Raw genomic sequence first — 20,464 nt, forward strand, 5'->3', positions numbered from 1 at the left:
ATGAGAGCATGAGGGTGGGAATGGATGTTTGTATCTGTGTGTGCCTGTTTGTCTGTGTCCATATGTCAGGTTGGGTATCAGACGCCACCTCTCTGGGGACATCTCAGGCCCTCCAAGGTTTGGAGGCCCTCAGACATCGGTGCGTTGGTGGTTCTTTGTGTTCGGGGATGGGCGTCCAGGTACCCACCGGCTCACTTCTGGTGGGTGCTTGTCGGAGCCTGGGGCTCGCTCGGGCTCCTTCGGGGGTGGGGTGCCCTCGGCCTGGGGCTCGGTCACTCTGGCACAGCTGGCTGCGGCGGAGCTTACAGGCACGTCACTGCAACTCCCCCTGGCTTCTGCTCCGCGGCTGCTGAGTGACCCCTCATCTGGGGCTCTCCTCAGCTCTTTCTGGGACAGTGGCGCGGCTGCCCCTCTGTTGGTCTCTTGTGCTCTGGGGGCCTCTGGATGTCTGGAGCCTTGATCTCCTCCATACCTCCATACCTGCTTCATGCCCTGGAGGACGGGGCTGTGGCTCCCCACACCCTCTAGCAGATCATTACATGAAGGAACCTGTTAAATACAAGCACGTCCATGCTCACAGGTGTACACACGGGTGCTCACACACACAAACTACACTCTTTTTGGCTCCTACCTCAAAGCACACTGTGCGCTGTCGATCTTACGTGCTGCACAATAATATTTAATATTTAGTATTTACTGTTATCTTCACATAGATCATCGCGATGATGTTGTTTATTATATTGCTCTCTTTTTCTTTGCTTGTTATCTCTTTTTTTCTTTCTCAACAGGTGATCCAGGTGACTGATATGTGTATTTTTTGTCTGTTTGTTTTGTTGGTTTTTGCCCTTTATCACCGCCCCTCTTCCCCGCTCTTTTTCTTTCCCTCTTTCTTTCTCCCTTTTCTTTTCTCCAGTCAAGTCTGTCCCGTGTTCAGCAAATGAAAACAAAATAAACAATAAAAGCAAAGGTGAATCAAATAGACCAATACAGCAAGGCTGGGATGGTCCATTTGGTAAAGTAAATCCATTGGGTGTCTTTCTTTGCCTTTAGACAACAATTCTGATGGCAAAAAAACCAAACGGGACAGTCAAAAAAAAAAAAAGAACCTCCACGATCACAAGAATCATTTTTATTGTGTTTTCTAGTAAATCTTGCTATAAATAAGATCCTAAATAATCTTAAACACTGTTTAGCTTAATCTTTTTGGATGGTTATTCAACATTCAATTGTAATTACCCAAAAACGTGGCCATTATTAGCTGTCCCTTACTCTCTTTTTTTTTTTTTTTTTGTAATACAGCCTTCCCAAACAAGACCCGGGTGGCTATATTGGCAGAGCTGGAAAAGGAAAGGAGGCGACTGATGCAGAGTCAGTCCATGAATACTCCTGGAGCCAGGTAGGTGTAGTATAGCATAATCCAAGTAACAGAAGGGGGGGGGGTATTAAGTCTGTGTGTAAAGCTTACCTGGGACATTAGTATGTGTCATGATTTGATGTCCTCGTGTTGGCATTGGTCCTACAACATCATAATTACTGTTGCATATGGACCATCAACTACAACGGTGATGCAAAAACATGAAAGAGGTCATCCAAGGACAGGACACACGCAAGTTATGAAGGTAACTTTGGTTCTGTGAATTCCCAGACATCAAGTTGGATATGTCTCCTTGCACTGCATGCAGGTTGAGATACCATGTTATAGCCTACATCCAGTCTCTAGGAAGCTTCTTGAGCCGAGATGTTCCGAGTGACCAGCATGACTGGCAGTTTCCCGGGAATTCACAGAACCATATTTACCTCTTTCAGTTTAACTCCCACCTCCCTGCCAGTAGCATTAAACAAGATGGCTGGCTTGTATCGGCAGTGCAATAAGGAACAACAGCTGGACACTGTTGTACAGATTTCCCCTTGTGAAACACGTTTCATTGCCATCCGAGATGTGGAGAGACTCCTGACAAATGTGGCAAATAACATCTGAGGGAACAGGTGTGCTCACCACTCCATATGCTTATTTTATTGTAAACAGTCCAGTGGGAAAGTCGATTTTTTTTGGGACACAGCTTTTCCCCTGTTGTTTCAGTTATAACATATTAAGAGATGCTCCGAGTGTGTAAAGCTCTGTGCTGCTTCAAATCCTGAAGCCTGAACTTTAATGCCCTCATTATTATGACAAGGCGCCAGTTGCCTTTTTCTTCTCTAATGTTATGACTTCACAACAATGTGACTGGACATTTGCAGCGATGGTCCTGGAACAATAATTATGATGATGTTAGAACACCAACATATAACCTGTCATTAGTCAGGCTTAAAGAGCCGAGTTCAGGCAGAACAAAAAAGACTTTGGTAATTTTCACATGCTTCCATGCCATCTTTTCCCCTTCAACGCTGTAGCATCTCGCTGGCCCGGCCCAGTGTTAAGGACTTCAGGGACAACGCAGAACAGCAGCACATCGCTGCGCAGCAGAAAGCAGCCTTGCAGGTAAGACACCAGAAACGCTACTAGAAGTGCAACCACATTACCCCTCCTCATTATGAATCTTACAGTGATTACAAGCAATCCTACACAGCATACATTAGAAGAGCCTTCTGATAGGAGCCCAACTAATACTGGATTTATTTTTTATTTTTTTAGGTGTAGGTGTGTGTGGGGGGGGGGACAGTGAGGTCATTGATCCTTAATGTTCCAGTCATTTATTTTACAAGTTTACTGCTTGACTCCACATCACTGTGTCCTCAGCTGTGATTACAGTTACAGTGATTACAGCTGGTGCTGAGCGTGTAAGAGCTAATCTGCTGGATAAACAAATGCCAGATCCCACATCTGTGATCTGAAATCCCAAATATTTTTACTAAGTGCTGGTGAATTAATCATTGGTTCAGGCATGCTGTCTCAAAGCTGCCTGATAGATCTGAGGGCAGCATTTCTTGTAAATTACAGTTACAAGAAAATACCAGTAAATACCAGCTGGGTATCACTTAGCAGTGCGTATGTGCTAATGTAGATTAGAGGTTAGATTTAAAAATGAGCTGCATTTAATCCTCCTTCTATATCATTAACAGTGGGAAATAACTATGATTTGTTATCAGGCTGGCAATATAAATTCAACCTCAACAAGTTAACTGATAAAACAGAATAAATGAAAACACAGATTCTTCATGTCATGCTGGTGGTGTGATTGCGTGTTTGGGTGGCCCTCTGCTGTCAAGCCTGTAGTTAACACCTTTATTTCTTTTCTTGCAGCATGCACATGCACATTCTTCAGGCTTCTTCATCACTCAGGACTCCTCATTTGGAAACCTCATCCTCCCAGTTCTTCCACGCCTGGAGCCCGAGTCTTGACGTTTTACATCCGATCTACCTTCTGGTGTGAGAGGCGCAGCTTTGGAACAAGCTGGGCGCACACCACGTCTCTCATCTTGGACAGCTGTTTGTGATGTCGTAAATGATCTCAGGGGAGTGTTAAATGACCTCTCTTATATTTTCATGACTAGGAAAGCTGGTTGCTGATTTTAGAAAACCTGCACAAGGGATCAGAAGACTGTTCTACATGGCCGTGAAACATTGCAGTAAAGGTTATATTTCGACTGTTTTCGTTCTGCTGTGGATAATAAAAATGTTGCATACATTAAAGATGATAACAGGAGTGCTTCTGGACTCTAACACACCCACTGATGTTCTTTGAGGGTGAAAGATATCAATTTAATAAATGGAGGAAAAAAACTTTTTTTGTGGTTTATTGTAAAACAGCCATAAGAAACACATTTTTTAGAACCTGATGAATTCTGAGCAGCTGAATCTGCTGTGAAAGTCAACAAGTGTCAGTTTCACGCTTCTGTTTCATAATCGCACAAGAAAAAAAATCCACTAGACAGGAAGCACCCATGATGGTTGGAATACAGTCGACATATGATTTGAAGTCAATTATGTTAAAAGTCCTAAGGTGGTATTTTTCTCTGATTTTTTTTTTCTATACATAAAGTATGCAGAGGTTTTGTAGGCCTGTGCCTCAGGCAGCGCGAGCACCATACATGAAGCTGTCACTTTGACACAATGGGCAACAGTTCTCCTTTTGCCTTCATTGTTTTGATCTTGGCCTTAATGGTGTCGTCCATCGCCTGCCGACAGCGGTGGGCGTAGTGTGCCAGCGTCTCCTCCTTCTCATCCCATGGCACCAGTGCGTGAAAAACCTCTGGAGCAGCCAGGCTGAGCTCCGCTATGGCCGCCGTGCGAGAGATTGTGTTGCGGTCCACACCGATGCGGTCAAACGCCACCTTCATGGAGACGCTGCGGCGAAACTCCTGGAGGGCAGCCATGTAGCGTGCTATCACACCCACCACGTTTTTCACTACCAATAAAAACAAAAAAGCAATGTTTAGCACAGCGAGTACTCCGTGACACATTTATCAGAGTGTCTCTATGTGTCCTTACTCCTGACTCGAGTGTTTTCTCCATCCCGGCTCCTCTTGCTCTTCGGGGTCCGATGGCGCTCTAGAGGATGAAGCTCCACTTCCTCAAATGAGTCAAACAGCGTTGGCAAATCAAACCCAGCTGCATCATCAGAGGACGCCATGTGTGAGCTTCCAGGTTCCACCTGAGTGGAACAACGAGGCCACCTCTTCTCTAGAAGAAAGAAAGAGAAGATGAGGACTGAAGATTTTGAGAAACCAACTAACTCTAGTTCAGTGAACGTAATTTTTGTGTAAGGTTACAAACGGCACAGATTCGTGAGCTTACCGGGGCGCAGTTTATCCTGCAGAAACTCACATATGAGTTCAGCTTTCTTCGTGAGTTCATGTTGCAGCAGTTCTTTGTCCTGCTTCAAATTGGAGATCATCTCTGTCATTTGTTGGTTTCGGCTGCGTTCTGCTAATAGTAATGCTCGCAGCTTCTCCAGCTCACTCTCGTCTTCTTCAGCTTTACAGACACACAAAAAAATTACAAACAAAAACAACGTTATGTTTTGTTCCCCTGATGGCATGAAAACATGCGAGCTGGTACCTGTGTTCTTCGTAGTGGTCTCTGTGGCAGAGCTGCATCGCTCAGCCTGCTCTGTGGTCCCTGCTGTGCAGCTGCCTCCTCCTAGTACCTCCGTCTCTGGATCCATCGATCCCTCACACCCCACATGTTGTCCATGCTGGGGCTGACAGCAAGATGAAAGAGCCTTTTTTGGCCACAGTGTTTGTGTGATTTGAGAGTATGTGTTTGGTGCCTGATGAGTTTGTAAAACACAGACTAGGTCTGTCTCTGTGAGCCCAGTGTCATCGTCTTCTGCTGGGGCGGATTCCTGTTTGACCTTCTTTGCAGCGATGGCTCCTCCCTGGGCCCCGCCTCTTTTCCTAGATGGCCGGGGCTCATAGTCGCCATCCTCATCTGTGGCTGATGAATCACATGCAGCAATGTCAAAAAGTCGACCGCTGAACTCCTCGCCCTCTGATGCCGCTTCACTATAGGAGAGGTCACATGATGTTCTCACTGCAATCTGAACATTTAGAAAGAGGTGATGTCCAACTGTACAACCTTATAATCCAGTACATAATTGTCTCTATAGCTTTACTGTACAGTTCATGACAACTGTACAATTCATTTTCATGTAAGTCACCAGTTTACATCAAATTAAGCCTTAAAATTATGCATAACTTGCATGAAATCCATGGACTGTAACTTAAAGATGGCTTGTAACCACATAGCTTCCACGTTCCAAAAACAAAGCCACTGTAAAAGTGATTTAAGAGTGCATTATTTCACCAAAAATCCCACATAAAAGTAAGGCTGCAGGGATTTTCCAGTCTTGTCTGGGTTTAATCATATGTTGACAGACAAAGTATTAAAGGCTCATGAACCCACATGCTGATTATACACTGGCCCTAAGCTCATGTGAATTTGTCAGTAACCCAATTCTTTGCACATTTGCACATCCCCGTGTCATTTCAGACAATACCAGCACCTCACATCTTTACCTCACCTTACTGGTTGGACGACCTCCAGCAAACCTCTCCTGGCCTTGTCTGGTACTGGCTGAGCCGCCACAAGTGTTTGCATTTTCACCAAGGGGCCAGTGGTAGGCGTGTCCAGCCCCACAGCCCCACACAGCAATGGGGACGCTGCCACCGTGCGGACCAGATTCAGCTGTCAGCACATTGCTGTAGGAGCCACGGGTGATGTGCTGCAAGCTGGGGAGGAGGTTACAGATGGTGCCGTGGCTGTGAGCCCAGCGGACGAGTTTACACAAACTGTCCGAGGTGGTTTGAACCAGGCTGGACATCATAGGATGTCTGAAACAGAGAGCGAGAAGACGGTGTTAGAAACACTTTAATATTATTTATTTGTATCTGTTGCTAATATCACTGGCATCATAGATAAAAACTGCTTCCATCAGCTGCCTTTGCTGTTATCTTTCTTTCCTTTGCTGCTGATGCCATAAGTTTTTTTTTAATAATTACTCAAGGAAATTCACATTTACAGGCAGTGCAAGTCTTGATTTGATCCATCTTAATTTTCAGCCATGTGTGACCTAAACTGAGTCCTAAGAACAGCTTCTCATATTACAGGCTCATTTATTTTTCAGTTTTTGTGCTTTTGACTTTCTTCAATTTCAGGGTTTACATTATGCAAAATGTTTCATGTTCTTGTATATAAACTGGCGATTTAAAAAAAAATCACTGTTTTCACTTTAGCAGACAAAAAAGACGTGCTGATTTTTAATGCATGTTTACCACAAATGACCACATCTAATCTGTTAGTGTTTTCCCCTTTTCTCCTCTTTAAATTATCCTCAAAGAAGACTTGTTGCTTTGCAAGTCCTATCGTGCAACAGCTGGATACTACACCTCGTAGCATGCAGCTGCTGCAATACTCAATCCCCTGATTCAGTTTACCATGGTAAAGATTACAGTCACATATTTATGAAGGCAAAATTTTCCAATTCATAAAAATAAATCTTGTCGGTTACAAGACGCCTAATTGTAGCTAGAGCAAATGAACTGTAAAAACAGAGTGTCCTTCAGTTTCCTGTTAAAAACAAGTTATATTTTATTTAAACTGGCATAAATCATCAATTTATCTTCCTCTCGATCAAATCTGTCCACGGGCAAATCCTAATTTAACAGACACAGGAAAACAAAGCACCTACAGCACATACACATGCCTCATAATTACCTTTAAAAAAGAAATCTAAATTAAACCAGGTCCATGCAGGTTTCACATAATCTGACTGTCCTCATTTATTCCGCAGCTGCCTGCAGTAAGCCAAAGCAACTCTCGGGTCTTATGTGCTGACGCGAAACACGCTTGATTAAAAATAATAATAAAAAATGTCCAGCTTTTGTTTAATTATTATCTTCTTTGTCCGGTAGGTTTAATATCGCCACAGTTGAATGAAAGGGTTGGTTTACTGCCAGCAAGTGGACGGGAGGATGAACTGTGCTCTGCTCTCAGTGGGTGATGAAACAGCGACCTCTAGTGGGCAGAGGGGGCTATTAATAAAGTACTATAATACAGTGGGGCAAAAAAGTATTTAGTCAGCCACCGATTGTGCAAGTTCCCCCACCTAAAATGATGACAGAGGTCAGTAATTTGCACCAGAGGTACACTTCAACTGTGAGAGACAGAATGTGAAAAAAAAAAAATCCATGAATCCACATGGTAGGATTTGTAAAGAATTTATTCGTAAATCAGGGTGGAAAATAAGTATTTGGTCAATAACAAAAATACAACTCAATACTTTGTAACATAACCTTTGTTGGCAATAACAGAGGTCAAACGTTTACTATAGGTCTTTACCAGGTTTGCACACACAGTAGCTGGTATTTTGGCCCATTCCTCCATGCAGATCTTCTGGAGAGCAGTGATGTTTTGGGGCTGTCGCCGAGCAACACGGACTTTCAACTCCCGCCACAGATTTTCTATGGGGTTGAGGTCTGGAGACTGGCTAGGCCACTCCAGGACTTTCAAATGCTTCTTACGGAGCCACTCCTTTTGTGTTTTGGATCATTGTCATGTTGGAAGACCCAGCCTGGTTTCATCTTCAAAGTTCTCACTGATGGAAGGAGGTTTTGGCTCAAAATCTCACGATACATGGCCCCATTCATTCTGTCCTTAACACGGATCAGTCGTCCTGTCCCCTTGGCAGAAAAACAGCCCCATAGCATGATGTTTCCACCCCCATGCTTCACAGTAGGTATGGTGTTCTTGGGATGCAACTCAGTATTCTTCGTCCTCCAAACACGACGAGTTGAGTTTATACCAAAAAGTTCTACTTTGGTTTCATCTGACCACATGACATTCTCCCAATCCTCTGCTGTATCATCCATGTGCTCTCTGGCAAACTTCAGACGGGCCTGGACATGCACTGGCTTCAGCAGCGGAACACGTCTGGCACTGCGGGATTTGATTCCCTGCCGTTGTAGTGTGTTACTGATGGTGACCTTTGTTACTTTGGTCCCAGCTCTCTGCAGGTCATTCACCAGGTCCCCCCGTGTGGTTCTGGGATCTTTGCTCACTGTTCTCATGATCATTTTGACCCCACGGGATGGGATCTTGCGTGGAGCCCCAGATCGTGGGAGATTATCAGTGGTCTTGTATGTCTTCCATTTTCTGATGATTGCTCCCACAGTTGATTTTTTCACACCAAGCTGCTTGCCTATTGTAGATTCACTCTTCCCAGTCTGGTGCAGGTCTACAATACTTTTCCTGGTGTCCTTCGAAAGCTCTTTGGTCTTGGCCATGGCGGAGTTTGGCGTCTGACTGTTTGAGGCTGTGGACAGGTGTCTTTTATACAGATGATGAGTTCAAACAGGTGCCATTCATACAGGTAACGAGTGGGGGACAGAAAAGCTTCTTACAGAAGACGTTACAGGTCTGTGAGAGCCAGAGACTTTCCTTGTTTGGGGTGACCAAATACTTATTTTCCACCCTAATTTACGAATAAATTCTTTACAAATCCTACCATGTGAATTCATGGATTTTCTTTTCACATTCTGTCTCTCACAGTTGAAGTGTACCTCTGGTGCAAATTACTGACCTCTGTCATCATTTTAGGTGGGGGAACTTGCACAATTGGTGGCTGACTAAATACTTTTTTGCCCCACTGTATATATCCTGCACATGCATATTATTTTTATTTTATTTTTGTTTTGATACAATTTAAATTATAAGAGGATGAGAAATAAAATATCCCATTCATCCATATAGATTGTAAGACGTGTTAAAAAACATTTAATATTTGTTTTGCCGGGTTAAAACATGTTTTTACGTATTTATATATACTTATTTTCTCCCTGACACCCAACTAAAAAGCAGTTTCACAGCAGCATAAGCAGCCAAACAAGTTGTGCTGTCACAAAAAAAATCTTCTCAGATTACAAATCAAGCGAACAGAAACTTTCAGCATGTCAAATTGATGCGAACACATCGTTCCTGCCCGGTGAAGCTGAAACATCCAGGAACTTGATGCAGACTTTACTTTAAAACACAAACAGTATTTTATTTTTAACTTTTTATCAAAGCCCAAATTAACTTTTAACGTTTAAAGTGTGTATTTTTAGCATCCTGAAGAGTGACTAGCGAATTTCTCTAATTAACATAAGGTTAGCCCGAGACCAGTTCAAAGATTACGTGTAATGACGTCATAGCCTATAAAGCAGGTTAACTGGGGCAGTTAATCTAACATACCCCGCTTGATGTGGATTGTTCCGTGTCTGGATAAATGAGTATATAAAAGCTGGAAGTTTTTTGGTTTTTAAAAGTTATTGGTCCGACTTCAGAGACTTGACTGAACGTGTTCCTGGCTCCACCCTCCGTTAGTCAGCCTGTGTAACTACGTGTTAGTGCTGGTGCCTTTAACTTACAAGCATCTTGGAGAGAGGAGGGGAAAAAAAGAGGACTTTCCCCCCGGCTTTTATCTTAGGGAAAGACGGCTATCCTGCCGTCGCAAGTTTGTTGGCTTTAAACTTGAATAGCCGGTGTCTTTCCGTAAGGGAGAAAAAAGGACAGGTTTTGAATGCGTTTTCGGACTTGGATTAAGTTGTGCATGGAAACTAATGATATTTGAACCCGCGGAAAGGAGAGAGAGGAGGTGGGTGTCGGATACAGGACTACTTTTGCGTGTCCGTCTTATTCTTTTGCGCGTGGATCACAGATACAAGCGTGTTTAATTTGGTCAAAGGTGGAATGGGTTGTTTTTTGTTTTTACCATAAAACTTCCTAAATCTGATTAAAGCTGCACAGATCCTAAAGGTTTAATCGTGCTGGAAGACATAACATTTTCGAGGAAGCTTTGAGAATCAGAACCAGAAATATATATCTATATATAGAGATATAAATATATAAAAATATATTGCAGCAGTATTGAAATTATGGCGCTGAAGGCCAAAGTGTTGTACGATTTCCACTCTGAAAATCCAGGAGAGATCTCCATAGCAGAGAATGAGGTGGTGACTCTGTTTAGCGAGGAGGAGCTGGAGGGTTGGCTGGAGGGGGAGAACAGCAAGGGGGAGGCTGGCCTCTTCCCTGCCTCTTATGTTGAGATCATCAGAGACCACATCACCTCCAACAACAATGGCTTCTCCTTGACCCAAACCAAAGTCCAGACCTCCTACACATCCTCCCAGCCTCACAGAGGATTTGGAGCTGATAGCAGCAGCTTCCACACTAGCCAGGGCAGCGATGATGACTGGGATGACGAGTGGGACGACAGCTCTCCTGTGGCCAATGTCCCTCAGGGTCTCAGCAGCAGCCCTCCTTTGCACCCAGTTGCCTCCTCCCTGCCGGGCCGTGGGAGCTCCCAGCAGCAGCAGGCCAAGAGTTCAGCCACAGTGGGGAGGAACCTGAACAGGTTCTCCACCTTCGTCAAGTCCGGAGGGGAGGCCTTCCTGCTAGGGGAGGCGTCAGCTTTTGTGAAAGATGGAGACAGGATCTGTGTGGTGATGGGGAAGCATGGACCCGAGTGGCAGGAGGACCCTTATCCGTTCACGTGCACCATTGACGACCCCACCAAGCAAACAAAGTTCAAAGGGATGAAGAGCTACATGTCATATGGCCTTACTCCAACGCACACCAATGTCCAAGTCAACCGCAGGTATGTATCGTCTTCCCTTTTCTCCACTTTTCTGATTTTTACTGCGGTTTACGAAATGTTAAAAACAGAGCTGTGGATATTTGCCATCTGGAGCCTTCTCTTGTTTCCTCTCTGAGGTTCCCTCAACAGCTTTCACATTGTTTCCATGTCCATGTGTCTGTCAGTTGAACTACACTCGAATTCCCTCAGGGCTTGTTGGGAAAAGATTCCTGCACTTCGCCTCCATTTATCTTTTTCACTCTGTCTCACTACATGCTCCTGGCATTACCTTACCTCACTTATTCAACCAGTCCCAATTTCTCTTCTCTCCACTCCTTCCTGCAGGTATAAACACTTTGACTGGCTCTACGGTCGGCTCGTGGAGCGCTTCCCTGTCATCTCAGTGCCCCACCTGCCAGAGAAGCAGGCCACGGGCCGCTTCGAGGAGGACTTCCTCTCCAAGAGGAGGAAGGGTCTGATCTGGTGGATGAACCACATGACAAGCCATCCTGTGCTGGCGCACTGTGACGTTTTCCAGCATTTCCTGACTTGTGGGGCGGATGAGAAGGCATGGAAGCAGGGAAAGAGGAAGGCAGAGAGGGACGAGCTGGTCGGGGCCAATTTCTTCCTCACAATCAGGTAGGAGTCTGAGAATTGGTCTTTATTAAGATGCACATAGCATTTTGGGAAATGACAAAGTTTTTTGTCAGGTTCTTTTTAATAGTGTTAAGTTTAGCTGAAAGATATTTGACCTTGTATAGGGAACTAATATTATAAACTACGTTCTTTGCTCTGTTTTAACAACTTGGAGTTGAAGGCCTTTAAAAATAGGGTGTGCCAGATAGTGAGCAAAAGATAAGCAGTAGAAAAAGATTTAAAATGACAATCTTCCCCTTTCTTTTTTCCGTCAGCCCCCCATCTGTACCTCTGGACCTGCAGGAAGTCGAGAGCAAGATTGAAGGCTTCAAAACATTCACCAAGAAGATGGACGAGAACATCATAGTTGTGAACACCAGCATCAACGAGTTCGGCCGCAAACAAATATCGGGGTTCAAAAAGGAGTACCAGAAGGTCGGACAGTCCTTCAAACTCCTGGCCCAGGCTTTCGAGCTGGACCAGCAGGTCTTCTCAGTGGGCTTGAACAAGGCCATTTCCTACACGGGGGAGTCTTACGAGGCAATAGGAGAGTATTTTGCTGATCAGCCGCGGCAGGACCTGGACCTCATTTCCGACCTGCTGGACATCTACAAAGGACACCTGGCCAACTTCCCTGACATCATCCATGTGCAGAAAGGTGGGAGAGTGTCTTTGTCTTCATGTTGGTAAAAAAAATTCAGCTCTGCAGTCTTAGAGCACAAATGCAAAGGAAAGACGTTGAGCACATTTTTATGCAGGGCTAACGTTTTAATACTGCCTAAACATGTTAAAATACTTTCTTGGGAAAATAAATTCTAATTAGTAACAAACCAATTATGAAAAATCAAAAAACAAACAAACTTAGAGGAAAGAAAACAGACTCGGCACCAAGTATGTAGGGAAGCTTTTAACTGCCGTTTAAAGAAAAAAATGTAAACGAATTATATGCGTCTAAATGCTTCTAGCATGTCTGTTAATCATGCAGACATACAAAGACCCAGATTCTGACTGTATCCCAACCAAGAGAAACATCTGTTTTCATTTAGTGAAGAGCAGTGTCAATCTGCGTCGAAAACTGAAACCCGTGGTCCATTGTAACACTCGGGGTACTGTGCGAGGGCCTGTATTTGCTCATTTTGAAAACACACACACACTTACAAAGCAGGAGTTGGCTTATTAGTTCCCTGCAGGTTGGGAGGAGGGAGTTCCTCCTGGCACGCAGAGTCCAGACGTTTGCCAGACCGAGAGACACTGTTTCTATAGTCTGCTGAACTCTGTTCTCCAGATACAATCCCAGCTCCCAACTGTGGAACGAGCCTGAATTGCAATAGTCCGTGTGACTGACAGGGCTTCACCTCCTTTCCTGTTGACAAATAACAAACACATTGTTTTATGCCTCGCAAAGCCCATTTACTTACTAACTCACTGTTTTTTTCCTGTTAAGTTTTTCATGCCAAAGTTTCTCTCCACGGAGCATCATTGGTTCGGGGTATTTTGTATAAAATGGGACGCCAAATAAAAACCAGTTAAACCAGTAAAACACATTTTACTTAAATTATAACCAAATTGATTAATATCTCGGAAAGATAGTCAACGTAATTTAAACATTTCAGGTGATCTCCCACAAAGTAGTGACATAATTCTGGGGCACCGGCGTGGGTTTCATCACTGAAAACACTGACTGGCAACATTTTTTTGTCCTTTTCATACAAAGAGTTGATTCTGTTTATTCATGGTCGGTAGTGACCGTGACCGCCCACTTTTTTTAAGACCTCCACTTCCAGTAGTGAATTTCTCATTCATTTTGTCCACTGATGTTTCAGAAAATTATTACATTTTATATACATTTAAGCCTTCAAGTGAGCCAGCCAGCTACAAGCCAGATCATAACCATGAAATCATTTGATTTGGATCAAAAATATAAAGCAAAATGAAAGTCTACTCAAGTTTCTTCAGTGTTGTGCTCACTAATTGAGCTGATGTGTAAGGGTTTAAACATTTCAGTGGTAACAGAAACCTCTATGCTTTTCCTGCCCTTGATGTCAGTAACACGGTATATCCTCTTCTAGTTTTCAGCTAGATTCTATCCTGCTGTAAACTAAATTATAACCCTAATTATAACACATCCAAAGAAAATGACTAACACAACTATAAAATAGACCCAGCATGCAGAAGAATTTGTAAGCCTTTACAATAAGCACTCTCAGACTTTTGTAATCATCTCTGCTGGTGTTAGAAAAGGTCAGTATCCGGTGAGTAACATCCTTCAACCATTGACCATACTGCAGAGTCGACATTGCTGCTGGGGTTGTGAAATAACTTAGATTCGCATAAGATGACTGGCTTAGTTCACGAGGCATCTGATTTGATAAAGAAATAGGCAAGAAGGAAAACAGGACTCTAGCGGGTTTGCGTTTCCAGACGCATCAGGCTTCATTTTTTTCTCAGCAGCAGCAGCTCCACATTCCCCTAATTTCTATCAGTCTCATATTGTCTCATATACACTTTCTCCAGTAATGGCTAAATTAGAAAACATATAAAATGGCAGCTGTAACACCTCATGTTTGACTGCTTTGTTGAACTACATATGTCACTTACGGTGACAGTCATCTATGCCAGCTCAGTCTTTTAAGTCCAAAGGCTACATCTGATTTGAATGAGTGGGAATTCCTGGGCCTCTTGTACTCTGTTGCCCCGGGACTACAGGAATCCAAAATGGAGCGGTCTCAGGATTACATTCCCCTCCTCCTCTTTTTTTGTTCCCCCCTTTTCCTCTTTCCTCCTGTTGGTTAAAGAAAAATAGGAAGAAGAAGAAGAAGAAGAGGGGAGGTGAATGTATGAGGGGGTACGGAGAGTTACAGAGCTTTACAAGATTTCCTACCAGCATAACAGTACAAGAGTTCAAATTATAGCTCAGTAATCCCCTTGGCGGGGAGGAGAGCAAAGTCCGAGTTTTTTTTTTTGCTTCACTGTGGTGGCAAACTTGTGCTTCTGATCTTCGTGAGATAGAGAGAAGGAGAAACTAGGTCAGCACGTTCAAGATCAGCTTCCTCGCAATTTCCTCCACATTCATGTGAGTTAGTCCTTAACTCTGAGATCCCTCTTTGTTGGTCCTGTCTGTCTGGACTGTACAGCCTCCCCCCCAAAGCTTGAGTCACTCTAAACACTGTGAGTCATAAGTGGGTGATGGGTGTCTTCAAAGAAACCTGGCAAAGGTTTGCAACAATCAGCACATTTCTGCAGGTTTCTCAACATGTCCTGATTTTATGTGATCCAGTTACGACCTCGTGAATTTTGTATTGCACAAGTTCCTTTTGTAGAATTGTGTTTTAATTATTTGTGTAGAAGTTCTAAAAATATTCCAGACTTCCTTGATTTGACTATTGAGTTTGACTTCCTCTTTCCTGTGTAGCCACCCTGATGTCATCAACTGCTTTGCGGACAATTATTTTGAAGTCTCAATTTTCTAATTTTGGCAAAAAAAACCAACTAAGTGTTGTCTCAGGGGGAAAACTGAACTCCTATGAGTGTCTTTTTTTTTTTATCTGAGCACAAAAAACTCGAGTCAACCCTAACAAGCTAAAGAGAGCACAACCATATAGCAAGCTGTGAAGATGAATGGTTCTGTTGTTATCATCAAGTCCTGAAAATTGGTCAATGGGGGTGTAAAAGTGTATTTTTTATAATGGGGATTTTATGTTGAAAAATAAAATCAAGTGGCGGTATAACCTTAACCATATAAATTTTGTCCAATCAGAAGCCTAGGGGGCAAAAAGTTGCTAGGCAAAAAAAGGAGGAAAAAGAAAGCACTGTGCAGGAGTCCTCCTGTTCTTTCCATTCATAATAAAGTCTTTGAGTTATCCAGTGGCTGCTTTAAAAAATGTCCTTGTTGTATTTTTCATTTCACAATGTGCCAAGTGTTTTCAGTTTGTGAAAGGTCTGGACTGCAGGAAGGCCAGTTGAGTGCTCTTCTAATGCAAAGCAATATTGCTGTAATGCATGGACAGTATGTAGTTTAGCATTGGCTTGCTGATATATGCAAGGCCTACCTTGAAAAAGACTGCATTGTGTGGATAGGAGCACATGTTGCTCTAAAGCTGTATATACCTTTCAGCATTAATGCTGCTTTTCCAGATGTGCATGCTGCCAGTTCCACACACGCTAATTCATCCTCCATACCATCAGAGATGCAGGCTTTTTAAATGAACATTAATAAGAAGCGTCCAGAGAAGATGGCAGCGTTTTTGGATTATACTCGAATAAAGTTTTAACCTGTCTAGTTTCAAGATCATTTCTTGAAGTGTCCTGAGCCCATGTGGTGATTTACATGACAATGCCATGGTCTCAGATTGTCTCATCCAATGTTTGTGAGTTTTTACTTTTAAATTTTGCACATTTAAACTTTGCATTTGGTTATTGTTTAAACTGTTTAATGTATTCTCTCCCTTAGTGTATTTACCCATTTTATTAGTTCTTAGTTGCTTTAGAGTAATTTTTTTCCCTCAGTGCTCCATCTTTTTGTGTCAAGTCTCCCGTACGTTCATTCATATTTTCCACGTTTAGATATCTCACTTCCTGCTTTATTTTGAAAGTTAGTTTTTTTCCTTGTGCTTTGCTTTTAGTTCCCTTGTCTTGGCTCTGCAATTTAGTTCAGATGTCTTCTTCTCCCCAGCTGTCTGCACTTCCTCTAATCACCCTTCTGTTTATGTATAGTTGCTGTCTCCACTTGTCCTTTGTCAGAGTGTCTGTTCCCCTTGGCCCAGTGTGTTTCTTAGTATTTTATTTTTTTTTAAATGTTTTTAAATCCCCCCCCAAAAGTGCTCACGACAGACCGGTTACTCTCACTGAACCTGGTTCTGCCTGAGTTGAGGTTTTTCCTGTTAAAAGGGAGCTTTTCCTTCCCTTTGTCACCAAAGCGCTTGATCAGCACGGGGTCATCTGATTGTTGGGATTGTTAGACAGACAGAGAGGCCTGTTTAAAACTGGCGACGATGTTGGCGTCAGACTCTGGGCCACGAGAGTTCGTGTTGGATGTAGTACTTCATTCGCACGCCTGTCTTTCTAGACAGAGGAACAAAATTGCAGATATTAAGAATAACAAATGTATTGCAACAGTATTTTTGCCTGCACCTACCATTACAGGAAAGTGTCTCATGAAAAAAACATTGCACATTATGATGTCAAAAAGAACATCATACCATTAATGTGGCTTGCCTTTAAGGGCATACCACATCAATGGTATGCCCTTAATGTGTCTCTGGAGGCTCCATTTTTAGTGATCTGATAAATGGAGATAACAGTTTACACGTAGGCTAAAAGCTAAAAGCTAAAAACCCAAAAATATCTGTGTATGTGTTGCCACAACCTTTAGTGACTGTAACTTCAAGTGTGCAAACTTAGATTGTTATCTTATCAGAATCAGAATCAGAATCAGAATCAGAATACTTTATTGATCCCTGGGGGAAATTATTTTTTGTTACAGTGCTCCACTTTAAACCAACATTAAGACAAGACAGACAATACACTAACTAAGAATAGTACAATATATACATATATATACATACATACATACATACATACATACATACATACATAAGTCACTTATAAATAAATATTTGGAAAAGAAACATGTGTAGCTGTAGCAGTAAACAGTGTGTTAAGTGGATGCGTTGTACAGGGAGATGGCCACAGGCAGGAATGATTTCCTGTGTCGTTCAGTGGTGCTTTTCGGTAATCTCAGTCTCTCACTGAACGAGCTCCTGTGACTGACCAACATGTCATGGAGTGGGTGGGAGGTGTTATCCAACATTGTCTTTATCTTGGACAGCATCCGCCTCTCCGACACCACCTTGAGGGAGTCCAGCTCCATCCCCACAACATTGCTGGCCTTACGGATTAGTTTATTAAGTCTGTTGGCATCTGCGACCCTCAGCCTGCTCCCCCAGCATGCAACAGCATAGAGGATCGCACTGGCCACCACAGACTCATAGAAAATCCTCAGCATTTTCTGACAGATGTTGAAGGACCTCAGTCGCCTCAAAAAATAGAGACGACTCTGGCCCTTCCTGTAAAGTGCTGTGGTGTTTTTAGCCCAGTCCAGTTTATTGTCAATGTGTACTCCAAGGTATTTATAGTCCTCCACAATGTCAACACTGACCCCCTGGATTGAAACAGGGGTCAAGTGTTTCCTGGTCTTCCTGAAGTCCACGATCAGTTCCTTGGTCTTTGCCACGTTGAGCTGCAGATGATTCTGCTCACACCACGTGACAAAGGAGTCGACCACAGCCCGGTACTCTGTCTCATCATCCCTGCTGATGCATCCAACCACCGCAGAGTCATCAGAAAACTTCTGAAGATGGCAGGTCTCTGTGCAGTGGCTGAAGTCTGTGGTGTAGAGGGTGAAGAGGAAGGGGGAGAGGACAGTCCCCTGTGGTGCCCCTGTCAGCTATCTGTCGCTGAAGTGTTCTTGTTTATCTGTGTAAAGAAAGGAAACCTGTTTTTGAGGTAATGTATTTTAAGATAGATGAATATCAAAGCAGAGTGGCATGGTAGTTATCACTGTTGCCGCACAGCAAGAAGGTTCTGAGTTCAATTCCACCATCAGGCCGGTGTGGAGTTTGCATGTTCTCCCTGTGTTTGCGTGGGTTTCTCCCACAGTCCAAAGACATGCAGTTAGTGAGGATTACCCACAGGTGTGAGTGTGAATGGTTGTTTGTCTCTGTGCGTTAGCCTTGCGACACACTGGCGACCTGTCCAGGGTGTACCTTGCCTCTCGCCCTATGATAGCTGGGATAGGCTCCCGCGACCCTGTAAAGGATAAGCAGAAGCGAATGGATAGCTGTAGAATATTATTTCTGAAATAAATGTGTCAGGGTTTTATTTCCAGTGTTGTCATGATCACAGAATATTTTTGAATAAGTTTTTTTTTTTTTATTGTGAAAAATCCGAAAGTTTTTTTTTTAAACTTTTGAACTCTCCGATGTATTTTCCCAGGTGCGCTGACCAAGGTGAAAGACTGCCCAAAGAAGGAAGGTGAGCTGCATGACCGCTGCAACATCATTTCTTTCGCCACGCTGGCAGAAATCCAGCACTTCCACCGCACACGTGTACGGGACTTCCGCTCACAGATGCAGTACCACCTACGCCAGCAGATCAGCTTCTTCCAGAAGATCACGGCCAAGCTTGAGGACGCACTGCAGATATATGACGATGACCAGTAGCACAAGAGTGAGACAAGGAAGAGAACAGACTACAAAGGCTTCAAAGAAATGGGTTGTGGTGGTGGTGTCATCCTCTCATAATCGAGAGCATCTTATTGTCCTTTAAAAGAAAAATCTTTTTTGTGATGATCCCTCGCTGTCTAGTTGGAGCATTGGAAGAAAAATACAGGCCATTTGACAACTTCTTGTATTATCTGAAGCTCTGATGAATGTACCATTAACAAGGATTTTGCTGACGCTCCAGACACATGTTGCAACTCAGCAGGATTGCAGCAGATATTTAAAACAGCTGCTCTCAGTATGACTGGAGCTGCGTTTGAGTCACAGTTTCAGGGTCACGTGACCGTCTCCACTGCCTCTTCATGGGAGCACTCGGTCGGGAAAGAACAATCAACAACAGCCCAAACAAAGACTGGAAAACTAACTAAATCGCTTGAACTGGATGTTTTAGCGCCTGAAAGATATAAATGTACTGATTTGTTTTAACTTGAATGACCTGCTCAGTATTGTTTTAACAAGACAGCGTATGAAAGGGAAGAGGGCACTGTCTACTTTCCAGAATCGGTTTCAAGTCTGGATTTCCATCACAGCTTGAAATCTGAGCTACCTGTGATGTCTGACTTCTTTCACATCACCCTCACCTTGTTTGCATTTGAAACTTTTTGTGGTTGAACATTTTCTCTTAAATGTTTTAATGGTGAAGCGGTACCGCAGTAATCTTAACTTCCAGATGTTTTATGAAAACCTAATGCTACATCTGTCTCTCACCCAATTCAGGGTAAGGTTAAAAGCTCTTTCGAATGCCAGCTATTTCTGGCATGGAAACAGTAAACCGAGAGCATGCAGGCAGTGATTGTGATTATAGCATATTTTACATGCTTTAGAGTGAAAGCTTTTTGTTTGAGAAACATGGCAGTCCTTGTGAAACTGATCAACTTGTACATCTCAGACATGCATCACTAACAGACCAATTCTTTTAATGCTATTTGGGGTTGGCATTGTTCAAATACTAGACATAACAGCTTTTCAACTCCCTTCTAACACGCCACCAAAATATGATCACAATGCCTCACGTGTACTGATATAATGAGCCGATTCACCCAGAAGCTCCTTGGATTTAATCAGCATTGAGTTGCAGGCTGAGCTCTCTGAGAGACAGTTAGGATTTGTTTAATATTACTTATATTTTCCTTAAAAATGCAGAAAACTCAGAGATACAGTTCAGTGGAGTTGGTTACAGGGGTTTAAAGTATCAGCCACTGTAAGTCTGAGTTGTGGTATCAGGTGTGACTTCATTCCTTTCCTGTGATTTCACTTTACAAAGTTTATAATGGGACAAACCACCATCCTGGTTGTTTTTTAGCTGTTCACTTGGATCGCTAGCAAAAGTGAAAGTGATATACTTTCAATATAACATGATGGGAGAAAATAAAAAAATAAATAAAAGCAGAATTTATTTCAGTTCAGACTCTGTATTGTTGATCATTGGCATTTTTGCACAATATAGGCCCATTTTCTGCATATTTTAGGGTGTTTGTTTTGATGAATATTAAT

The 20,464-nt window shown here is 43.1% G+C and overlaps 3 protein-coding genes across 4 annotated transcripts in view; 2 read left to right on the plus strand and 1 right to left on the minus strand.

Moving 5' to 3' along the window:
- Positions 1–3,644, plus strand: part of LOC146570641 (SOSS complex subunit C-like) — a 6,161-nt gene extending 2,517 nt beyond the window's left edge. The window contains exons 2-4 of the mRNA XM_085279208.1: positions 1,300–1,396; positions 2,392–2,479; positions 3,242–3,644. Coding sequence (XP_085135334.1) covers positions 1,300–1,396; positions 2,392–2,479; positions 3,242–3,340 — 284 coding nt within the window. The 3' untranslated portion in view covers positions 3,341–3,644. The remainder of the gene's footprint in view (positions 1–1,299; positions 1,397–2,391; positions 2,480–3,241) is intronic.
- A 93-nt stretch (positions 3,645–3,737) lies between these two features.
- kiaa1958 (KIAA1958 ortholog) lies at positions 3,738–7,342 on the minus strand. 2 transcript variants are annotated; one of them, XM_085279202.1, is made up of 6 exons: positions 7,157–7,342; positions 5,964–6,273; positions 5,000–5,480; positions 4,736–4,915; positions 4,430–4,621; positions 3,738–4,346 (listed from the first exon to the last, which is right to left on the minus strand). In XM_085279202.1, the coding sequence occupies exons 2-6, from the start codon at positions 6,264–6,266 to the stop codon at positions 4,039–4,041; spliced, it is 1,464 nt and encodes a 487-aa protein (XP_085135328.1). In that variant the 5' UTR covers positions 6,267–6,273; positions 7,157–7,342; the 3' UTR covers positions 3,738–4,038. The 2 variants fall into 2 exon arrangements, with proteins under 2 accessions (XP_085135328.1, XP_085135327.1); XM_085279201.1 differs by having other exon boundaries at positions 4,736–5,480.
- Positions 7,343–9,772: 2,430 nt separating this feature from the next.
- On the plus strand, positions 9,773–20,371 carry LOC146570643 (sorting nexin-18-like). Its single transcript, XM_085279209.1, has 4 exons — positions 9,773–11,075; positions 11,400–11,693; positions 11,966–12,348; positions 18,684–20,371. Exons 1-4 carry the CDS (start codon positions 10,354–10,356, stop codon positions 18,908–18,910), a joined length of 1,626 nt encoding a protein of 541 aa, XP_085135335.1. The 5' UTR covers positions 9,773–10,353; the 3' UTR covers positions 18,911–20,371.
- The last annotated feature ends 93 nt before the right edge of the window (positions 20,372–20,464 follow it).

Source organism: Mchenga conophoros, linkage group LG7 (genome assembly GCF_057382185.1).
Source record: "Mchenga conophoros isolate Kocher_MC1m ecotype Shallow Benthic linkage group LG7, M_conophoros_male_GT1.1, whole genome shotgun sequence".
NCBI lineage: Eukaryota > Metazoa > Chordata > Actinopteri > Cichliformes > Cichlidae > Mchenga > Mchenga conophoros.

Coding starts and splice junctions, on each gene's coding strand:
- kiaa1958 (XM_085279201.1), bottom strand. CDS start 6,266: ATGATGTCCAGCCTGGTTCAAACCACCTCGGACAGTTTGTGTAAACTC. Junction 5,481..5,963: donor GAGGTCGTCCAACCAGTAAG/GTGAGGTAAAGA, acceptor CTAAATGTTCAG/ATTGCAGTGAGAACATCATG. Junction 4,347..4,429: donor AGAAAACACTCGAGTCAGGA/GTAAGGACACAT, acceptor TTTTATTGGTAG/TGAAAAACGTGGTGGGTGTG.
- LOC146570643 (XM_085279209.1), top strand. CDS start 10,354: ATGGCGCTGAAGGCCAAAGTGTTGTACGATTTCCACTCTGAAAATCCA. Junction 11,694..11,965: donor AATTTCTTCCTCACAATCAG/GTAGGAGTCTGA, acceptor TTTTTCCGTCAG/CCCCCCATCTGTACCTCTGG. Junction 12,349..18,683: donor CATCATCCATGTGCAGAAAG/GTGGGAGAGTGT, acceptor GTATTTTCCCAG/GTGCGCTGACCAAGGTGAAA.